The sequence below is a fragment of the Spea bombifrons genome, chromosome 9 (genome assembly GCF_027358695.1).
Source record: "Spea bombifrons isolate aSpeBom1 chromosome 9, aSpeBom1.2.pri, whole genome shotgun sequence".
Taxonomy (NCBI): Eukaryota; Metazoa; Chordata; class Amphibia; order Anura; family Pelobatidae; genus Spea; species Spea bombifrons.
In genome coordinates, this window is record NC_071095.1 from 21890706 (window position 1) to 21914112 (window position 23407).

The 23407-nt window shown below is 40.8% G+C and overlaps 2 protein-coding genes across 3 annotated transcripts in view; one reads left to right on the forward strand and one right to left on the reverse strand.

The window, feature by feature from the left end:
* The window catches only part of FMN1 (formin 1), a 52409-nt gene extending 47123 nt beyond the window's left edge, over nucleotides 1–5286 (forward strand). Inside the window, exons 17-18 of one of the 2 annotated variants that reach the window (XR_008355468.1) lie at nucleotides 165–288; nucleotides 5099–5286. Coding sequence is in view for 1 of the 2 variants with exons in the window: in XM_053474612.1 (XP_053330587.1) it covers nucleotides 165–209 (45 nt within the window). In the remaining variant the exon portion in view is untranslated. Of the gene's footprint in view, nucleotides 1–164; nucleotides 513–5098 lie in introns of those variants that run through there. The other variant, XM_053474612.1, reaches the window with a different exon arrangement.
* A 4327-nt stretch (nucleotides 5287–9613) lies between these two features.
* GREM1 (gremlin 1, DAN family BMP antagonist) lies at nucleotides 9614–22104 on the reverse strand. The gene is made up of 2 exons (XM_053474623.1): nucleotides 21997–22104; nucleotides 9614–10785 (listed from the first exon to the last, which is right to left on the reverse strand). Exons 1-2 carry the CDS (start codon nucleotides 22041–22043, stop codon nucleotides 10242–10244), a joined length of 591 nt encoding a protein of 196 aa, XP_053330598.1. The 5' UTR covers nucleotides 22044–22104; the 3' UTR covers nucleotides 9614–10241.
* Between the last annotated feature and the right edge of the window lie 1303 nt (nucleotides 22105–23407).

Consider the following 23407-nt stretch of genomic DNA (forward strand, 5'->3'; position numbering starts at 1 on the left):
TGCCGCAGACTGAATTAGATCTGTGACTTTATAGATTTATAGAGAAAGTAGCTAGAGACTGGCCACAGTGACTTCTCTCATGAAGATGGAAATAAATGCAAAATACAATGTATAAAAATGAGCTGGGAAACAATGAGCATTTTTTTAATATCTTGTAAATACAGAAAGAAAGACTGCGGCAAAAGGAAGCGAGCGTCAGCGGCAACTGAAAATCATTGTGAAGAGTGATTGACAGCTATCAAGCCGTGCGGTGCAGCAATCAGCCGACGTGAAAGCTGCAGGCACTGGGTACATTTGCTGTAAGGTGGTACGGCTGTATGAAGGGGTGCGACAGGGTTATAAGCTCTTGCTTGTAGAGCGTATATTAGGAAACGAGAACTGTGTCTAAATACAGAACATGTTTCATATATTTCTATGAAAGTAGATCACTGTCTAGATATACATATATTGGCACTTTAATACTGAAGGACTATGTAACGATAAATGTAATGATGTTTGTATGTGTGTGTATATATCTATATATCTCTCTCTCTCTCTATATATATATATAGATAGATATAAGCACACACATTAGGGAGGGAGAGCTTTAAACAGTCTGTAATTTATTAAATGGTGCAAAATATTTTTGTGATATATATATATATATATATATATATAGAATTTTTTTCAACATCCATTTGCCCTAAATATTAAATTACAGAATGCATATTAATATTATTGTATAGGATATCTGAGACTGATACGTATCCACCTGTGTGTATGCTGGGCGAAGCCTGTGGGTTGGCCAATATCATTTCAATGTATTTGGCCCAAATTTTGAAAACAGAATGACAGGTTTAATGTCGGTCCCATCAGAAGTCCCTTCTCTATAGCCAAATGGCAGCTAAAGCATTGCACTATATATTGATTTTATTTGGTACCTAGCGCTGCACCTGCGCCTCTTTTATATTGCTGAGAGATGTGTAGGACAGACTTCCATGTCACTTTCAGATGTTCGTTAGCAGGAGCGCTATCTCTACCCCTGATGATTGTGAAAGATTTTCTCAGTTCTGATGGCAGGATAGTATTTTTTCTGAAGTTCTCGTGCCGTGCTGGTTACAGATGCTTTTTTGGAGACGTTACGCAGCCCCTCTTCTGCCAGTATGTTTTGCCACATGGCTTTGGCAGCATGTGTGGACGCTGCATGATTAATGGAAAAACAATGTTACAAGTTGCTCTTACATGCGAGAGTATTTTGTAACACTCAGAAATATGTATTTTTGTTTCTCGGCATTCTCTTCTCGCTCACCGGGACAAAAATGTGTGAGCGTTACAAGAACAACCTACTTGGTTCAGTTGGCTTTATGGGATGCTTCTTACAAATTGAACTAATTAGCTTATCTTATCCCCCAAAGTGCATGTAGCCTTTTTAAAGCACACGATGGCCCTGGGGGTTCTTTGAGCTTCTCCATACCCTCCTCTCTAGCTTCGCTTATGTTTTTTAACGTAAATATAATATGTCTCCTGCCCTCCCGATACTGCTTTGCTGTAGTGGTCCGGACAGCACTAGGGGCAGTTTGGCAGTGTTTAGTTATGAATTCAACTTGTTAACTTCAATATCTTCTGGCAGCCAGCCTGGCTCTCTAATCTTTCCACTTACAGCCCCAATAAACCTATAACAGCTCCTGTGTGCACCTTATAATATATAGCCTTCAGTATAGTAGCAGCATAGTAACAATCCATGACAAGTGCCTGAAAGTGGAGAATTAATCAAGCCAAATAATATCTCCAGTTTGTACTAAGCTAAGTGATTGATTTTCAGGGTCTCAGTGGTGTTTAAGCTTTTATGACTTTCTTTGCTATAAAGCTACCTGAGCAGAAGCGGTCAATAGAATCCGTTTTAAGGCAGGACAAGTATGCTGTCCATTCTCTAGCAAACTGTCCATATGGTTTAAAACATTCATGACCCAACCAGATTGTGTTTTGCAACTTAACCATCAATGTAAATTTGTAGCGGTCATCACAAATAATTCAAAGTGTGGCTACTGGTTACAAAACACTACTTACCAAAAAGCAGCTCCAACAGGTGGAAGATGACCACGATGTGTTTAACTCGGCAGCTTTTGGAAATCTGGCTTCTAGTTCTATTTTATGTTGCTTGTAGGGACTTCAGGGAGTTGTCCTGAGTTGAGCAAGTTCTGATTTCAGTGGAACACATGAATTTCAGTGAGATTCCGGGGTTTGAAAGCTGAACAATTGTCAATCAAGGGTAGGCAGAGTCCATACAGAGACATTAAAGGGGAATTCAGAGAGCCTGCCTGCAAGTTTCCCCAGAAAACAGCCAAGATGGCACTGGGGCTATTCACCAGTTAAATAAAATATTGTTTGTTTACGTCTTGTACAGCTGGAGTCAGGGGTCCAACCACTGGTTGGTGTTAAGGTTTTGTCCCCACAATATCCTGGAATAGTGACAGAAGGCACCATCTGAATGAAGCCCATAAAAATCTAGGTTGATTATTTTAGTTGAAGCTTTGTGTTTTGTTTGTTAAGAGGGGGGTTGGTTTTGGAATGTTTGTACAATTAACGAAGGGCAATTTTAGTATTATGATTTTTGGAATAATCAGTATTCTTCCCCTGGAATCGGATAACAGTTTCACATAACTTACCTGTGACAATAAGTATCAATTGTCACGCAGCTATGCCAGCAATTATCATTGAATGTAACTCGATATAGTATATCAGGGCTGCAGACAGCACGGGGATTTGGTATATCCCGGGCTGAAAACAAGTCATTTAATCGACTTTAGATCATCAAGCTGGGATATCCAAAAATGCAGTGGCATCCAACGCCAACTCACTGTGTGTGATTTTATAGTATATTAGTGTCCAGTATCCATGTGGAAAGCTAGCATTTTGTAAAATGAAGTTGCCTGCGCAGGCGACAAGGAGGTAAAATATTAAATTATACTCACCAATGTCTTCACCGTTATTGCCCATTGCTTTGCATGCTTATACTCAACAGATACAGTTATAGTTATTTCCCGGGAAGACAGTATTTTAAACTGAAGGCCAGAGATTTTTTGATGAAACACAAATGGGGCAGGAGCAAGTAAACTTAGGGTCACTCGCCACAAGTAAATGAGCTTGGCAGTGCACAATGCCCTTCTGTTTGTATTGACTTTAACACGACATGGCTCATCTTTAATCTCCATTGATTTAAAGGGCTGTGGATGAATGAGGGCCGCCCGTCTCTTTTATTTTTTTTGGGGGGGGGCAGAATGGTTGGCGTTCAGGGTAATGCCCAACATATATGATGAAAAGTACTGGGGTAGCTCTAGTATCCTTAATGCTGTTTTGACAGTTCTGCACATCTCCGTGTTTGTTCCAATTACCCAACAGATAAATCCCAGATTCCCGAGACTCCCATACATTTAAGTGATAAATCTTGCTTGAATAAAAATTTGGCCTGGACTGATTTGTGAATGGATCCCAATAGGATCCTTTTATTTTTCTTATTTAACTAGACTATATTAGTCTAACCTGGTCAGTAAGGGGTATTTATGACCAGTACATGGAAGGCTTGCTTTTAAACTCATTGGGACTGAAGATGCAGCATGTGACTAGACAGCATGTTTTGGTACCCGCTGGGGATAGATTGGCATGTTCAAACCATCAGTCTCATGTATCATTAATATGTCGCTTTTTTCCTTGGCGCTGGGTGCTTTCTATGCAATCTCTAAAGTATTTTGCTGCAGCTCTATTTATTTTCCTAAATAATACTTTGTGTTGCACAGAGCTGCCTAGTACATATCTGTATATATTGTAACAGTCAGACAATGTTTCTTGATTGTGGACACTCATTTTCATGGTCATCACAATGTTAAGCTGTAAGGTTGGGTTTCCCTTCGGACTGATGTTTGCCAATCTGTAACGTCCAGACATTTTTCCAATTCAAGTTCCCATATATTAGTTGGCTAAGGTTAAGCAGACTACTTAGCTGGAGCATTCCAGGCCTCCTGAGGAGTCACTCGAAATGATGGTCTGGTCACCAGATCTTGTATCGTAGTGTAGGAACCTTTTGCCGTTATATGCTTGCAATGTACAGTATGTTCTCTGTGATGTCCAGCACAGCAGGTACAACACGTTCATGGAGGGTGAGTGTGAATCCTTGTAGTTTGTAGAGCAGGGAATCACTTTGTTAAATCGCCAGTGTCATTTTATACAACCTGTATATTCTGTAAGGTTATTGTCTATATCTAATGTTACATCAGACCAACAGACCTTGATTACAGAATAAAGGTTCTTGCATCTCAGTGTGTGAACATAGAGGCTTTCCCAAATATCTATGTGATCAGAGAACCCTAATAAGATTTTTATATATATTTTTTTATCTTTAGAAAGCGTATGCATCAAGTGACAATCCCTAAAGCCTTTTACAGCGGTCCTTGCTCCATCTCCCAACAACCAGTGCAGACATGAAACATATTTCACATATTTCATATCACTCTCTCCATTAGAAATGCCTCTCTCCACTGTCCGTGTTCCAAGCATGTTTAGTGGCAGGAGGACACGGGTCACCGTTCTGCAGTCACTTAGGGTCAACTGGTAACCAAATACGATATTTTATTTCTGTTTCAAAGTGATATGAAGCCTGTAAATTATAGGAATTGTGTATATTTTCTTCCTGCAGACTATTGTTGGCCATATTAAGTGTATTTTTGTACATAAATAAATATATATGGTTTAGAGATGATGCTGCTTCTGTATTCAAGAGACTATAACGAAACCTGAATATTTCTATTTATCCTGTTAATAAATTCATTGAGAAGTTTCATATATGTGCACTGTATCATTTCATGTAAACATTTGTCTCTTTTGGCATCGAATTGGCCCACTGAGTGACCCAAGGATATGATTATATGTCAAAGCGATGCATCGTTTAAGAGAAAATATGGCTTTCTGATCTTAATGCCTTCTGGGAACCTCCATTTGACAAAATATTGATGTTTTTATATTGTAAATTTTCAAATTACTCTCATGTGTCTGCCACCCCATGCTGTCTGGTTTTATGAGGTTCGATCCTTCCTCCCCATAATATACTGCTTTATCACTGAACTAGGAGGACTAAGGGGAGAACATTGCACCCCACCCATGATAGTTTGCAGAACAGAAGCATAAGACCACCAAACAGCTGCATCCACCACAGGGTCTTTCACCTTCCAAACTGTAGCTGTACCTGGATACCTTCTTTAAATACCCAGGCATTCTTTTGCTGCCCCGTGGCAGAGCAGGGAGACAGAGGCCTCGCGCTCCCACCACAGGACTTCTAAAAGGTAAGTGAACTTAAAAGGGGGGAGAGGGTAGATAATGAGAAGGGGGAGATGGGGTAGATTGTGAGACAGGGTGAGAGAGGGTAGATAGTTAGGAGGGGTAGATAGGGAGACGGGGTAGATAAAACAAAAGGGAGTGAGAAGGGGTAGATAGGGGAGAAGGGAGGCAGAGAGGGGTAGATAGGGGAGAAGGGAGGGAGAGTGGGGTAGATAGGGGAGAAGGGAGGATAGCAAGAATATTGAAATAAAGAGTCAGAATGAGAGAGAGAATTAATAGATTAATGTGTAGAATGAATGAATTTGTGAGACTGCATTAATGAATATGTGACAAAATAAATGATTGTGTGAATGAAAGTGAATTAGTGAGTGACTGTAAAAGTATTTGTGTGAGTCATGGGTATATAATTGATTTGTCAAAAAGGCAAAAGGCTGGTCAGGTTCTATGTGGACAATGTGGACGCCAGGGCTGGCATTTGGGTTGTGCAACCTGTGACCGATACCTGTAATTTAGGGGGTTTTATCTATACTTTTTAATGCTGAGTTTTTATAAGAATTCCAATTGATCTATACCTGCAAAGCTGGGTTTATGTGTTATTCTATTCTGTTGATCTATATCTGCTATGCTATGTTTCCATACATTATGCATATCTGCAAATATAGGGTTTGTATGTCTTATTCAGTTGATCAATACCTGGAGTGCTGTTTCCATGTGTTGTTTATTTGATCTGTACCTTCAGTGCTGAGTTTACATGTGATTTCCAGTTGACCTATACCTGCAATGCTGGGTATGTGTGTTCTGTTGATCTATACCTGCAATGCTATGTTTTCATACATTTTTTATGTATACCTGCAAATACAGGGTTTTTATGTCTTATTCAGTTGCATGTGCTATTTCCATGTGTTGTTTATTTGATCTATACCTGAACTACAGGGAGTAAGTAAAAGAGAAGTGTGGTTTAGTGAATGAGGGGACAAAGTAGCAAATATTTATTTATATATTGGCAGCAGGGGCTAATATTTATATAGGCACAGAGGCTAATAATATAAATCGTCAGCAGGGACTAATAATATATATCGGCAGCAGGGGCTAATATTTATATATATATATATATATATATATATATATATATATATATTGGCAGCGGGGGCTAATATCAATATATATTGGCTGCGGGGGCTAATATCATTATATATTGGCTCTGGGTGCTAATATATATATATATATATATATATATATATATATATATATATATATATATATATATATATATATATATGTAACGGCTGCAGGGTCTAATATTTTATAGATATTGGCAGCAGGGTCTAATATTAAAGAAATGCCAGTTCAGTTGTTATTTTGAAATCATATTTCAATCACAGTCTTTACTTCAAAGAGATAAGTACATATTATGTAGTTAGAAATGCATGTCTAACACATATATATGCAGCGTTTTATAATTGCCCCCCCTACTTTCGTCTCTGCCCCCCCAAATATGAAAGCTGGAGACTCCACTGCAACAAAAAGGCAACTGCTCTTTAAATCAATGCCCATAGTTTGTTCAGTAAAACAGTTCAAAACTACTATACTTATACTATACTTATACTATACTTATACTATACTATACATCATTCTGTTTTCCCTCTTTCCAGCCCTGCAAGCCCACAAAGCCACTACATAATCGATGCTAGCTCGATGTTCCCATATATCTATTTTTAAGAAGTAAAATGCTTTAAACCTGCTGTCCCTATTTCCATATGTACTCAAAAAAAATCTTTTTCCCTAATAAACCTCAAATAAAATACATATATAGCAATTATACAAAAGGGGGGGGGGTTGTGATTTAATTATTCACTTTGACCTATTATATAGTCTAGAGTTTATGCCGCTTTAGAGCAAGTCTTTCATTGTAGAACTGGCAGGAATTGATCAAATCCAAGCCGAGACATGCCCTCGATTTGTCCTTTATGTCAAAGTTCACGATTTGGAGACACTTCTGCCTGCTACCTCCCCGCAGCGATCTCTCTGTGGTCCCTCCTCCTGCGGCCAGCGCACTGTGTAACAAATTTAAAACTCATCAGCGGGCCCGAATCAAAGGGACAATAAATTCTAAACCAATCTTATTGTCTGCGGCTTGACGTGTTGTTCAGATCAAAGTGAAGCCAACATCTGGCCAGGCAGCGAGGGAGTTTGAGAGAAGCCATTAAAGTGACTTCATCCTGCAGAAGGAGCGAGCCTCACCCAGACCTCTAATGAGGATGCTTGAAATTACAAAGAATAACATGTAGGATAACTATATTGTACTCCAGATAAAACGAAAGGTTTTTGTTTTTTTTTACTTATTTACAGAAAAGCTGGCAAACGTATCGGTGTATCGTACTTGTTGTAGAAACGGCAAACCCTGCTCAAATTAAATGTTTTTGGGTTTTTTTTTTTTACAGGGATCTTCAGGAGACCAGGGAAAGGACCAGGAGTCCAGGTACATAAATGGGCTTATTCACTAAAGGGAGAGTTGGCAGTAGAGTTGTGGTTTTAACTAATTTCCCTATTAAGGGCCAACACTGACAGGCTCCTGTTTAAGCCCTGCATAATGCATAATTTAATAGGTGAGGAGACTTTGAAGAAATCTCAGATTTAACAGCAGCTGTTATCTACAGTCGATTCTCCCTGTCGGTGGCCGTGAGCCTTTTCTAAATGATTTCTAAACGCCATAGATAAGATCTAAAGAGGTCATCTGCTGTATAACACAGCATAAATAACCAAAACCACCAATAGTGAAACCGGTTCTTTTATCAGCCGCGATCGTGGCTTAGGTCAGTCCCATACTGTGATAAATATCCCCACTCTGAAATCCGTGAGTTTCCAGGGATCCCGGCTGGGATTCCTCACTGTTCAGTGATATAACACACAATGCGTACCCACAGCGTAAATAACTGCCAGCGGTAATAGTTTGTTGGACAGAAAGATGGCAAGTTGCTGGAGGGAAAGAAAACAATTTTTATTTGAGCTCTTTATTAATGTTTAAAACACGTGATATTTCACAGACTTGGCTGGAGAACGTACAGCTTGAGGTGTATATCCAAGTTGATAGCTGGTTACAGTTTCCCAATCTCGCTGAGCCCTGGACCACAAATGCTTTGTTTGTATGGAAGCCGAGGTTTAGCGCAGGCACATGCAGTGAAGGATTTATGGGCCTAACTTCCGAGATCTACTGAGCCATGGAGGACCACCTGAGCTGGTTCGTCTTCTTCTTGAGTTCGTTAAAACCCATGCAAACAACTCTGCAAAGGTCTACACAGACCTCTGCAGTACAAAAAGCGGCTCGTCTCAAAGGAGACGTTCTTTACTTGGCCCACGTATCATGGCATACAGCATGGAGGAAGTGCTGGTGGGAGTTGTGGTTGTGGTTTTAATCCCCCCATTTCACTATACATTATTTGGGCTTCAACTGGCAAGCTTTAAGGAGTGAAAAGCTCCACTGGCCCTGTGTAATGAATAATCCAATGCGTAGTAGTTTGAAGGTCTCTTTGATGTATCTATAAATTCTACTGGGCTGGGAAATGTATAGGCTCAATGTTTTCAGCCTTTATCTGCTATGCGAACACATTCACCGGGTTTACTCGCTAAAGGGAGAGCTGGCGGGAGGGTTTGTTGTGGTTTCATCGCCTTCGCTGGTGGGTTTCTCCAGTAAGAAGGCTGCAATGCATGGTTCAGTCGGTAAGGAGACTGAAGAACGTTTGCTGATCACGCTATACAGGGCCAGCCAAGTTCTTCCTGTAACAGAAGCGCAGAGGACTTGGCTCATCTAATCTAAAGTAAAGTGAAGGCGTTGAAACCACAAATCTCCTGCAAATTCTCCCGTCAACACTACCTTTAGTGAATAGACCCCGGAGTATAGACCAGAGATGCAGACAGGCCAGGAATTCTGCGTATCCTCCTCTGAAGGTAAAACATTGAAATCCTCAGATTCAAACCTACGTGCACACGACCCAAACCCATATCCGCAGTCCGTCTTTCCCACTCCTTATCTGAACTGTATTGGAACAAATGCATCCTGGGAAATTGCACCACGCTTTACGCTGTAATGGGATAAATATAACGTCGTCACGTTGCTGGCCAGCGCAGTCCTTATACACCCGACAGCATGTTACATGTGCACGCTGGCAACGTGAAACACGGCAAGAGATGCCATTTTTTTCATTGCATTGATTAAAAAAAAAAATTTAAAAATATATAATCTTCCACCACTAAACAGAACAGGTCTGACCCAATCGATACATTTTCTGTACGTGTTCAAACATATAGATTTGCGATGTCTAAAGCAGGTGGAGGTTTATTTCATATATATAGACACGTATAGTACCATCTCGTCTGTACAGCACACTATGAAGACACTTTATAATATGGTAGCAACCTATACATGATATTGTTTTCTCCGTTCACTGTTATTTCAAGGCTGTAGACCAGCTTCTTTGGAGCAGAATGGCTCGTTAACTGGCTATTTTTGTCACGTAACTTGTTTTGATGCAGTCGGTTTTTTTTTTTTGGGTGGGGAGCAGAGTTTGCATGAATCGTTATTTCCGTTCTCATGAACATCATATACATTTTTGGTCGGATTCTGAAGTCTTTTGCATACACGTGAACGTGATTCCTGATTGACCACTTGCGCGTATCGCAAACATTTGCTTGAATAAATATATATATACACACACGTATACATAAATACTTGCATGGTCCTTGGTCAGGGGGCACTGGGTGCTTTTACGGGATATGCAGTTTATCTTTTTGTACTATGGTTTTTTTCGAATTGGCAAGCATTTTTGGATAAACTGGATTACTGAAGTGTGGTCTGTGGGTCACGCGACCGTCCCGTTTGCACAGCGGCGGCACCATCTTACTTTGTTTAAGGCTTTGGAGTCAAAGTTTGCCCCCTACTAGTCCAAATCTATGGAGATGCAGCGGCACTGCTTAACACGCGTGATCCTTTTCTTCTTCGTCGGAGGTTGGAGCTCTGGGCAATTGAGTGTAACCACCATGGTGGTGAATTTTTTTGGTTTACAGAAAGAACAGGACTGGAAAGACCCTTCTTCTCTGCGGATATGCCTGGGAATGTAGAAGGAGTTGCACTGCCCATAGCAGAATCTGTTAATTATGGTACGGCTTTTGCATCCATCCTCGTGAATAATTTGCTTCAGCGGCTGAGTCTTGCACCAGTCCGTCTTCAGATACTTGCGCTCGGTAACCAGCAGGGCCTCCTGACTGGACTCAAGAACCTCATCGGCAGACAATGATTGACCTTTTCCCTTTCCTCGGAACCCTGTCCGAGATTGACTTTGTTCAGAGTCGTTGGGCTGCCCCTTGTCAGGAGGGGGAATGGCTCCTTGGGACCCACGAACCTTTTTCTGCCCTTCTGTGCTGGGAAGGAGGAGCCCGGTGAAAAGGAACAGAGGTCCCACAGCGTAAATCAAGCGGATCATCCTAGGAGAACAAGAATAAAGGTTTTAGTTACAAGATGGCAGTCACATTTTACCCCATGTAATAGCATAGAGAGAAGCCAAAGCTGCTGAAGAACTAAAAGTCCCAGGATCCCCGTTACACGTTCTACAAAATGATCTTGGGAGTAGTAGAGACCCCCACAATGCCTACTCGTGTGGTGGACAATGACTTGCGCATGACTTTTAGTTAAAAGCTACTTCCTCATACACGTGTTAGACCAATTCAACAAGTTTATCACCATAACATAAGATTTCATGTGAGGCGAGTATCACAGCCAATCCTCAAGAGGTTCTCTTCCGAGAAGGAACAAATCCAAAAAGAACATTTAAACGTGGCTATACAAAGCAAATGCCGTAGAGAATGCATTGGGAGCTTGCTTCTCACATGCGCAGTAGAGCCTTTTAAACCGCCTGCCGGGAGCCACTAGGAAGATGAATGAGCTGGACCATCACTTTACATGAAGGAAGCCATTACTGACCCCCTTTAACCCTATATTATCTGGCAACTCAAATTCTAGTAAACCTGTGCTAGGAGTCCCATCTGTCAAATCTTGTACCCCCTAATTAAACATATATAAAAATATCATGCAACACAGGGACAAAACAAAGCATATGTATGAGTTAGCAGGTCCTATGGTATACACATAAGGCGGATTAGATCTAGATAATGGATCTACAACATTTCGCGAAGCCTTTAAGCCAATCCTTGACTTTTTGTTAAAATACTACTCAACAACTGGTTCCAGCAGCCCTGGTCCGAGATGAGGGAAAACCAGAGAGAATAGTTCAGAACAGGGAATAAATGAATGCTAGTTGTGCCATTAATCTCTGCTTCCCTTGGGTAACAATCCCTGAAACCAAAATATTTCCAAAGCAACCGCACTGACTGCTTACACACACGCTGTAGATTTAAAGATAATTGTTGCTAAAAGCGTAGGAGACGATTTCCATTCAATTGGAAAACTCCACTAAACTCCAGCAAATATCCAATCTACGCTCCTCAGCGGGGAACGATTGAAACATTTAACTCCACGTTCCCAAAAACCGCGGGGCGCGTTAACACCAATCCCTCTCGCGGAGAACCTCCGGAAAACTTTTCTCTTTCTGATGACGAGAAACAGCACGAGTAAGTGTTTATACCTCAAATCTACTCCAGCATTCTTCACATGATCGAGCGGTGAGGTCAGCTATCGCGTGTAAAGTATGTAGAAACTAATACCTAAAACAATAGTAGATGTCTCGATGCCACCAGAACCTGAAAACCAATACCCCATTCACCAGACTGTTCAGGATACGTAAAGAAAAATGCTTCCAATTACCAGCCTTAGAATTATCCAAACCATCTTATCTAATACTAAGTAACGTACAGTTTGTATCATTTCTATGTTAATTCATCTTAAATGATTGTTATTAATGGTAGCCGTATTCTCAAAGGCGGCAGCAATACGTGTGGGCATTGACGTGGCAATTTGTGGGGCAAAAATCATTCTCTAACCCAACTGAACCAATAAACCTGGCTAAAGAAAACCTCTTTCAGTAGAAATTATACACTCGGATTGTTAGCGCATGATTTACACGATTTCGTTCTTTTTCTCTTCTGAAGGAAGCGGATTAGCACTGTTAGCTTCTGTAAGAGAAGGGGATTCAGGATAGGAAGCCATAGATATGCTTGTTCTGCCACCTTTTGCCAGAAAACTCATTCCCTGAAGGAAAAAAAATTGCCCCTTCGTTTTAAGCCAAATATCTCCAACAAAACAAAAAGCTAATTGAAATAAATTAATTTACTCAGTAGGTAAAAAGGGTAGTGGTTTTCATATAGATAAAAGTGGATTATGTGACTGTATACTTCCACGAAATGTGGGGCCATTGACTTTTCAGAATTCATATGCCCACCAAGAGCGTCAACAACCCGTTCCTTTGGCTGTCTTCCCAGTCCTCCTGTCTCGCGTCTTCCTTCTCTTATCCTCTAATGTTACCGGAGCCCACACTACAATCTCCCGTAAAAAGATTTATTTTTAGGTTACTATTCAAGGCTGTTTAACATAACAGGCCTGGACTGCCCATCTGGCCAACAGCGCCACTCATGGCGGTTGCATCAGGCGGCCACTGGCCTTAAAGTGACAGGGCCGCCTCGTCATCACACTATTATATCTTGGACCTGGACTTGGACCATACGGGGAGATAAAATCTGAATAATGTTGCATGCTATGGTGATTAAGTTCTTGATACTGCGTCCTATGTACATTAAAGCGATGGCACAATGTATGATACATCATGATGGCTCCTGCTGCAGCTACCAGGCTGAATCAGCCATGGCACAAACAGCTGAAAATACAAGTCGTTCTTCACCTGCTTTTTAAATGTTCCAATTATCCAAAAAAACACGAGGAATAAGCCAGCTGTCTGCGGACATTCAAACAGGCGCATCTTTCATTGTCTGGCGAGTTCTCAAAGCTGTGAAGATGCTGAGCGACAGGTGGAAGGAGGTATGTAAGCTTTAATTTGGGGACCTAGTCAGACGTAAAGTTCCAATACTTTCTTGGAAACACATGACCAAAACTTTCCGAATTGTTTTCACAATGAAATGGGCCTGTGAAGTCTTTTCTGGATGCCAAGGTCTACTACAGTTGAACTATAGCATGTTATATGTACATGTATCGTGCCGGCAATGTGCATAGTGCCACATGTACATGTAAAGAACACCAGGAAGCAGGGTTTCCCCGACACCGATGGCTGGATAAAGGGCATAACTTCCCAGTGTAAGTCACGCGTGCTCAAGCTGGGATTTCAGACGGGATGTACCGGTAACAAAAGCTGGATCAGTCAGATTGAAGGCTATGAGCAGTATGGCCGATTAAGAGCGCACTTGCAAATTATATGATACTTTAAATATCCGACGCAAAAGATCCTGTCCCCACCAGACAGACCCGCGCTCAATATTATTTAAATAGAATTTCCCTTTATTGTACTAATAGTTGGTATTTTTATTTATGAGGTCACCACATCTCTTAAGACCCTACATCCAAAATTGTTAAAGGGAATGGAGTAATTTGGGTTCTGTATACGTATAAAGCTGTCAAAAACAAACACATCGCAAGTTTGCTTTCCTGTCCCTTTAACCCCTTCAGGACCGGGATTTTTAAGCTAGGGTGTCGCTAAAGGACCGGAGCCGTTTTTGTGTTTTTGCCATGTCTTTCTTCAACTGTAATTTTTCTCTTATCAAGTGGTGCACCCACACAAATCATATATTGTTTTTTTCAGCACAAGTAGGGCTTTCATTTGAAACCATATTAAGCTGGGTAGTACATTGTTTTATTTGAAATAAACTGGAAAAAGTGGGGGAAAAAATGAAAAAAATGCATTTTTTTACAGTTTTGTATACATACAAATTGTACACACATTGAACCAATGGGAAAAAATTATCCCAAATATATTCATTAAGTTGTCCTGATTTGGAAACCACCCAACATGGCCAGGATTTTTATCTATTTTGACCAGTATAGGGGAAAATATTGCAAGGCATGCATTACGTTTTTGAAATGTAATTTTTTTCAAATTTGGCATGGTAGTCTAATAACTGCAATAGTTGTCACAGATACTGATTATCCCCCCAAAATTATATGTTTATGAACAGTAGATAAATCAAGGTGTACAACTAGGGTCATTTTGACACTTTTCAAACAGGGATTTTATCGCCAATTGCTGCCAAATTTTGAGGTATTTTTATTTTTTATTTTTTTTTTGCATATGTTGCAATGTTGCTTTAGATTTTATATTATATTTTGTATAGAATATGTGCAACTGCAGAAAAAAAACACCAAATTGTGTTCACCAACATCCCCCGGTTCCAACAAGGCCTCACATGCATGGTTCATGCAATTTTTGAGGAAGCTATGAGGGCAAAACTGGAACATGCGCATTTTCGTTTTCACATTTGGAATTTTCAGAAATTGGTTTCCTGGGCCCATATCCCATTTGGGAGATTTTGGAAGCCCCCCAATGTAAATTACCCCATAAAAGTATACATTTATGAACAGTAGACAAGTCAAGGTGTTCAACTAGGGTAGTTTTGACAGTTTTCAGTTAGCCATTTCTTCACTGATGTCTGCCAAACTTCACAGGGAAATTATTTTATTGCGTTTTTAACGCATACATTTCAATGTTGCACTGAATTTCTTGCACACCATAAGTGCAACAGTGGAAGAAAGCACCACATTTTGTTCACCAACATCCCATGAGTCCAACAAGGCCTCACATGCATGGTTCATGCATTATTTGAGGAAGCTATGAGGGCAAAACTGGAACATGTGCATTTACATTTTTTTAAATATTTTTTATCAGATTACTTGTAAGTGACAGGTTTAGGCCGCTGACATCAATCAGGGAGACCGATCAATAATCAGCGACTTAAAATGTCACCGACAAGTGATCAGGTAATAATTATGATTTTTTCATTTATTAATAATTTGTTTTTTCATAATTACCCTAGATGACCCCTCTCTCTTTGTAGAGCAGGGTCATCCGTGGGCTGCCATAATGATCCGATCACTCCTATTGGCCAGGAGCGATCTGATCAGCCCAGCATTTGACCTGGAAGCACCCTGGACTTTCAGGTCAGTGCTGTTATTTTTTTTATTATTATTATTATTTTATTAATTTTTTTAAATTAATTTATTTTTTAAATTTTTTTTATTATTTTTTTTTACATTTTTTTTTAACTCTTTCAATGCTGATGCTCCATTGAAGCACAGCATTGACTGATATTTAGTCCCCACAAGCTTGTGGGGACTAATATTAACCCTTGCAATGCTGCGATGGGGGTCATACACAATCGCAGCATTGAAGGGGTTAATTGAGGAAGAGGAGGGTAGGGGTTAACTGAGGAAGGGTGAGGGTGGGGGGGCTGGTCTCCACACTCATGTGGAGACCAAAGAACCCTGTCTCCCTGTCCCTGAAGCTGCCTCTGGCAGCTGGGACACAATCTCCAACAGACTGGAGATTGTAGGGGAGGAGTCTCTCTGATCAGTCCTACAGGACTGATCAGAGGACTTCTGGGGGCTCGTTTTTGCTGTTGCTGGTCTGCCTGGGCTTCCAGGCAGACCACCAGCAGCAGAGCCCCCTACAAAACGGGAATTAACCCCTTCAATGCCGCGATCGCGGCATTCAATGCCGCGATTGCGGCATTGAAGGGGTTAACGCTGCACTGACGCTCTCATGGAGCGATCAGGCAGCAGGGGGGTGTTGGGTCAGGTCCCCACACTTGTGTGGGGACCCATTCAACACCCCCCCCCTTCCCTGAAGCTGCCTGTGGCAGCTGAAACCGCGATTGCAGATCTTTCTGCAATCGCTGTTTCTGCCTACAAAATCACTCCGTGGGAGTGATCGTAGGCATGGGGGCGGGCTTAGACAGGCTGTGCTGTCTGCCCAGGAGTCCTGGGCAGACAGTAGCAGCAGCGCCTCCACGATCACCGCGATCGTGGTGATGTGGGGGCGTTTTTTGGAGGAGACGTACCTGGTACGTCCCGGTCTACCGGTGACCAGTAACCAGGAAGTACCAGGTACGTCCCGGTGCTGAAGGGGTTAAACGAGTCATTTCACAATACACCGTACATCACGCTGTCACTCACAATGGACATAACATACGGATGATATCATCGGGAAACTTCTCATTTACATGTCTGTCCAGACTTTTTTTGGCTTCTGCTGAAACTCTGAAGTTTCCCCCAAATTTCTCTCCAGGCGGCGTAAACAAATATTTTGTTCATTTATCATAACAATTACACTAACCGACTATTCTATTACAGGAAACATGATTCTGGTTAGCCTAGTATTTGGCATTAATACATTCGAGTGACTGGAAAATATTAAATGCCACTTTATGCAAGTAGGAAGTATACACAATAATCAAACGTTGGCCAACGGGACAATGCAGCTAACGTCTCTATAGCTAATCTTTCAAGGAGCTGCCTTAACATGTTGAACAGCAGATGATGGGGATTTTTATGGTTTAAATTCATGTTCATGCCACAGTGGATGCGTTATGCATGTCTGACGATACATAAATGAACCATAAACCTTTAAAAAGTGACCTTATATTACACGATTAATGAAGTGCGGACGCAAACACACGCTAACACCCTGTGTAAACTGCAGCGTAAACCTGTTTAAATCACTGGAAATAGGATTTCACACACACTAAAAAGGGCATTTTTTTATCTCTAAAGAAAGAAAACAAATGACCGCTCCATTATGGATGTAAATAATTAGTAATGCGTCCTTGGTCTTGTCTTTGATTAAGGATAGCTTTATGCCTATGCCACGCATGGTTAACTTCCCCTCTACCATTTCTGTTGGGTGACTGTGACTTCCCTTTAAGTATTTAAATCACATTTTCCGCTCTCTCTCTCTCTTCTCCAAGCTGGACAGATCTTTTACGCTTTCCTATTATTTTGTATCCACAAGCCATTCAGATCACCACATCCTACAAACCATTCATTTCTAAACGAAAGTGACATACTGACCACTCTCTCCCGGCTACTAATGCCTCTCGCTATACAACCCAACACCAGCGCTACAAAATTACATGAACATTAGTACGGAAGGACTTTTTATAAAGTATTTTCCCCCAAAATAGAACACCAGATATGTATATATGGCTAAAAATGCATGTGTTTTCCTGCGCCCGTTATTGTTAATCTAAGGAAAGGTGTAGGATACCCTTTTTTTCTGCCGTGGGCCATTGACATTTTTTTAGCTTCCAGTCTGTTAGAAAATGTTGCAACACTTAATAATAAACATGTTTTTGGGTTGGGAGAGAGTCTTAAAAAGCCATCAGATCACGATACAGGGATTGAAGCTGGCAGGAATAGGAGGTATCGTGTAAGGCTTGACGGGTAAATGGACGGAGCTAGGAAGAAACATCTTACATGTTTAGTCCACATGGGAGAATAGGAGTTATACAATACTCTGCATTAATCACTAAATCATGTGTTCCCCAAACACCCTGTAAATATATGAACATCTGCTTCCGGGGCGTACCCTGAGAGCCCCCAGGTATAGGGACCCCCCATACATACGAAGAGGTAGCAATGCAAATTAAACCATCTAAAGTAAACGTTACAAAAGCAATACATGGAGTATTCTTTTTGCCTCTCTGGCCAAATCTCCAGTTACTCGGGGGCAGCAGTGGGACCTCTGCCCAGACCTATGCCATTACCGGCTCTATCACTCACTATTATAAAACAAGTAGGCAGGGCAGTGGAGTTATGGAGCACCAGGTAATCTGACATTAATCTGCCACCCATGTTTGGGGGCGTGAAAATGACAAATTTACACTATAGAAACCCCTAAGCACAAAGACTGAATCTGAGAAGGACCAGGAATGGAATGACATAGGCTGCTATGGCACACTTTACCTTACACATTGGGCAGCTGTTGGCAACTTTGCAGGGTATTCCAACAATTACTTTTCAGGAGCAACTCAACAAATAGAACACCACACACTGGCACTTATCCTGTCCTTGAAACATTGGCTTTTATCCCCCCCCCCCTCCCGGTACAGTGGACATGCCAACACATACTCATGCTAACACACTGTACAAGCAGCCATCTTTTTTCCACAGAGTCACGTAACACCGATTCATGTGACCACGCCGGGTTTCTGCCTCCGTGAGCCAGTCCAAGACAGACAGGCCCTGTCTGAAGAACTTAACTTTTTCTACATAACCCTAATACCAGGTTTTAAAATTAGCCATATCGCTATGGCAACTAATGAAGCCATCACATAATCAGGGACATCCCTGGTGCCTAGGGTGATAGGATCAGTTTTCAAATTTACTCATACGACCTGAAGTCCGTGGTTAAAACCGATTCAATTATTATGCTGAAAACACACAATTAGCGGCGTAATTACCAAAATGCAAAACATATTTCTAAGCAGACATACCACGGCTGGCCAAGCACTACAGAAGCAAAATAAACTATAGCGCTGTTTTAGAATTTCACTTTGCATTTTCATTTAAAGTAGCCAAGTTCTGTATAATTAATTAGCCCTTTTATCGATCCCAGCTATGAGCAATAACATAATATATTGTATGACTGTATGGTAGTCCCTATTCATTCGAAAAGAAGAACATTGCACGTTTCTTAAAGAGACAAAAATGGTGCAAAGTAGTAACATCTGGATTACTCCCCAAGAACATTCCACCGGTTACTACAGCGATTGCATCAGTATTACTTTTTCTAACCCCATGGCCACCAAATTGTGGCTACTAATACAATAATAATTGTATTAATAATAACTAATACAATAATAATCCAATAAACCCATCAGTTTGCATAATACAAACAATTCACACAAGAATAACCGTAGTTCAGTATTAAGCTTCATGCACAAACAATCCTTGCACACGTGAATTAGACTATTCTCAAACATACATGACGTACAGAGGATAGCCCTAGCAGATATACTCAAAGAGAAAGGTGGAAATATATATATATCGTCCATCTTATTATCATAAAGAAATAGAATTGCATTGAGTTTTTTAAGTGCTGTTTTTATTTTATGACCTGCATGGGGTTCACCAATTGTTTTATTAATATCGATGAGGGGTCCGGGCATTGATTGTATCTTCATTGACGCCCTTTTAGCCTATTCATTCCTCTGTGGCCCATTACATTTATTTCACCCCGTGTAGGGGCAGGTAGTAAATCGCAGGAAGTTCTCAGTAACACCAGTTGTGAATCAGGAGAGGTGATGAGGCTGCGACCGATTCCATCCCACTATGTAATGGCTAGGCATGGCTTATCATTGAAAAGCCCTACTTTTGGCTTCTAACAATCATTTGCCCCTGAGGAAGCTGATGTCAAGGTCAATTAAAAAGGCATCGGGCGCAGCTTATTCTTCCCCTTTGCCGGCTATCTCAAGGACTTTTCACAGATTTCTGTTAATTGCATTCAGCCTGCTGCTGACTATTGGGGCTGCCGGCTGGCTGCCGACTATTGGGGCTGCCGGCTGGGTGGCGACTATTGGGGCGGCTGGCTGGCTGCCGACTATTGGGGCGGCTGGCTGGCTGCCAACTATTGGGGCGGCCGGCTGCTTGACTATTTTGTTTCCCTGTCTCTTTGGCAAATTGGAATGAACAATGTACATTTTCCCCAAATGCTGGCCTTTTAATGTCATTATTAAAAGTTATATTTTAAATTGGGTGATAGCATAACATCTAGCTTTATTCTATTCTCTAAAACGCCTGCCACTCATTCCAATGTGTTATACGTTGACCAAAATGTCGCCGTCTCTAGCGATCGTCCCCTGAAAGTCTTAATTGGACGCTATTGCCAGATATGTGTGATGGACCATGTGGAAGCTTAGAGATGAGCGGAACAATAATCTGCTCTATTGCTTTGAATAATAAAAAAATTACAATGACCAACACAAAAGCATATTTAAGAGATATCTGCATATAAACCCCGGAACTGTGCTCATGTTTTTACAGCCTCCCTTCACGAAATAGGAAAAAAGTATCACAAAATAATAAAAAATGCGTTCAGCTGAATTAGTGAATACTGCTACTTTTCACAGAATATTAGAATATTTTAATTCCTATAGTTCAAGTCAAGATTTTGTATAAATACTAACGACTTCACACAGTCATGCTGAAGAATTCGTCCTTCGGCAGTCACTTAACAGCAAGCGAAAGTTTTCGGTGCTAGATCTGACACAGCCACGGCTCTCGTGCAACTACCATTCCAATAATGACGGAAAAAGAGTATGAGAGATATAAATTCTGAAAACCAAGCCCAGCTGTTCAATACACACACACACAATCACACTATATCTCTCTCTCTCTCTATATATATATATATATATCTATATCTAATATAAATGGGTTATCATGTTGATCAGTATTGCTTCAGACCTGATGAAGGGAGGATAACTCTCGAAAGCTTGTCTTTTAAATATGAAGGTATCACCGCGTACTCTGCAATACATTTTTTATATCGCATCTATGTATATATATATATAAACACTATATCTATATACACACACAAATTTTTTTTATATTGTATCTATATATATATATATATATATATTATATATATATCTATATATTATATATTATATATATACATATACACATATATACATATATCTATATTTACATACGTACACATATACATATATATATTTATATATGCAGACACGCACTAAACACCAAAGAAAACGTGATATGATAGGGAAGCATTACGCTTTTGGACATTAGGAAACTCTAGTACCAGCTTTTACACATATGACATCATTACGAATTACGAATGTTCTCATAGCCGTGTTCAATATACAAATATATAGCACTGCAAAGCACTTGAAAAAAGGTAACCTGATGTTTGGAATTAAGTATGAATTTTAGAGTCACCGATAACAACCTCTCATTCTCTGCTGATGGTCTTTAACAATATAAATCAGCCTGAAAGTATTCTGTTACCCAGGACATGGAGGGGACTAAGTTTCTTTTATTTAAAGGAAGAAAAATAGTTAACATAAAAACCAAGGTGAAAATATTCTTGTTAAAGTTATTCGTTGGGAGATTATATATATATATATATATATATATATATATAAAATGGGCATACTAATAATTAGTAAGCATTATTGAACACACAATTATATATATATATATATATATATATATATATATATATATATATAATCTCCCAACGAATAACTTTAACAAGAATATGTAACAAGAACACATACATATATAATCAGGAATAGTTCTTTTTCTTGCAATCTTCCAACCTCTATTATTATTACTATTTAATAAGGCTGTGAAAAGTTGAAACACATTGCTGACTTCAGGCACACTTGGCAAACCAAATGTAGACCTTCATAATAATAATAATAATAAATAATAGCATTACATGCGCTAAAACATAAATAACATGATCTCTATCTTCTTCACAGCATTATTATAAGTAGATTATAATATGAGCTGCTACGAATGTTTTAAGAGCAAACTGACACAAGTATGTTGATGATACATGTGCAGATTATATAGAGGTATAATAGAGCTATATATTATATATATGATAGATACAGTAATACAGAAACTATAGAGCTGGTTTCAGGAGTAAGCAGCTGGCGATTAGCAAATGATGATCATTAATTAATGAGGAATTTGCCCCGAGAAATGCCCACCTGTGTAAAGGGAGCCGCCGGTCGGTGACCCAGGGGGTGCAGTCCATGCGCAGGAGGCTGAGGAAGCCCTTCTCATGCAGGCTACAGATTGCCGCAGCGCCGGGCTGTCTCCCGTTTAAATGTCTGCCAGCTGAGATCGGCTCGCAGCCTCCCACACCATTGGCCCGCGGACAGCACTCCGACTCTGCCCCACCCGCCCCCTTTAACCCCCCCCCCTGCCGGCTACGGGGCAACAAGACACGCGGGAGCTGAGCGGGCCAGTGCTGGCTCCCCGAGGGCCACCAGCCCCGGATCGCAGCTCAGGAATCTCACCCTGCCTGACCTGCACTCGTGGGCATTAGTCCCCAAGGGGCATCAGAGTGCCACAAGCACCCAACAACAGGGATCCCTGACCCCCAAACAGCCTTACAAAACCTAATTCTAGAAGAGTAAGACGTGTAATGGAATTTCTGCCACCACAATAGGCTGCTGGTGACCATTAGAGATTAAAAACACAGAAAAAAGGCATATTTCAGATTAATAGGGGGAATTTACAATGAAGTTGGGTCACCCAGCCCCAGTGAAAATAATATAGGAGCTCCCCTTTTCTATTCAAACGGCCAAATAATAAAGTATAGAGGCTCAAAGCTGCCCAATATATTATTGTATTATAGAGCCAAGCCGCTCTCCCAAACACTACGGCTGCTCAGCTTCAGCATTAAAAGCAACACAAAAATAATAGACAGGAAAGTTCTGAATGCATTTGGGTCTTAGGCAAATCTTGAAAAACTAGCATTTGGCCAAGAACCACCTCAAGTGCCGCTTTTTAACAAACCACAAGGAAATGAAGGGTTGACTCCATTATTCCTGTAAGCCGTTTACCCAACAAGAGCTCAGCCACATTTAGGGTGCAACAACTTTGAGGTTTCTTCACTAAAAAGGATCAACCCAAAGGCTTTTAGAGTCTTTGGCACTTACGTCTCCAGCAACTCCTCCTGTGGACACTTGCTTGCCAACATAGAGGAACCACCAACCAGCTCAATGCCCAAGGCAGCTGCCTACTGTCCTTTATGCAAAGGAAGAACATCTGTTTAGAGAACATCACTTCTAGACAATACCACCCCACTGATCCTACAGGAAGCACTGAGATGACACAATAATGTTTGAAGAGTGAAGTCATCATCTCAGCTTCCTTTCAATTCTCTGCTTTGTTTCTGGTGGGGGCACCCTTGAGTTGAGGTGAGCACATTCTGAACGCGACAGTGGGCCCTTGGCAAATTCCTATACCAAACCTGTTCACAACAATGCCAAAATGATATTGTTACTCTGACACACTGGTGGGAACTTGCGGCTGCACAGTACTGGCTTTTCACCACCAAGCTGCTGACAGGTTACTCTCGATGGGATGCTTGGTGCATCTCAGTGACGTCGG

What these genes read in the sequence shown, in the direction of transcription:
- GREM1 (XM_053474623.1), bottom strand. Translation starts at nt 22,043, where the DNA reads ATGGACTGCACCCCCTGGGTCACCGACCGGCGGCTCCCTTTACACAG. An exon ending in CGGCGGCTCCCTTTACACAG is followed by an intron (nt 10,786 to 21,996) that starts GTGGGCATTTCT and finishes TTGTTCTCCTAG; the next exon opens with GATGATCCGCTTGATTTACG.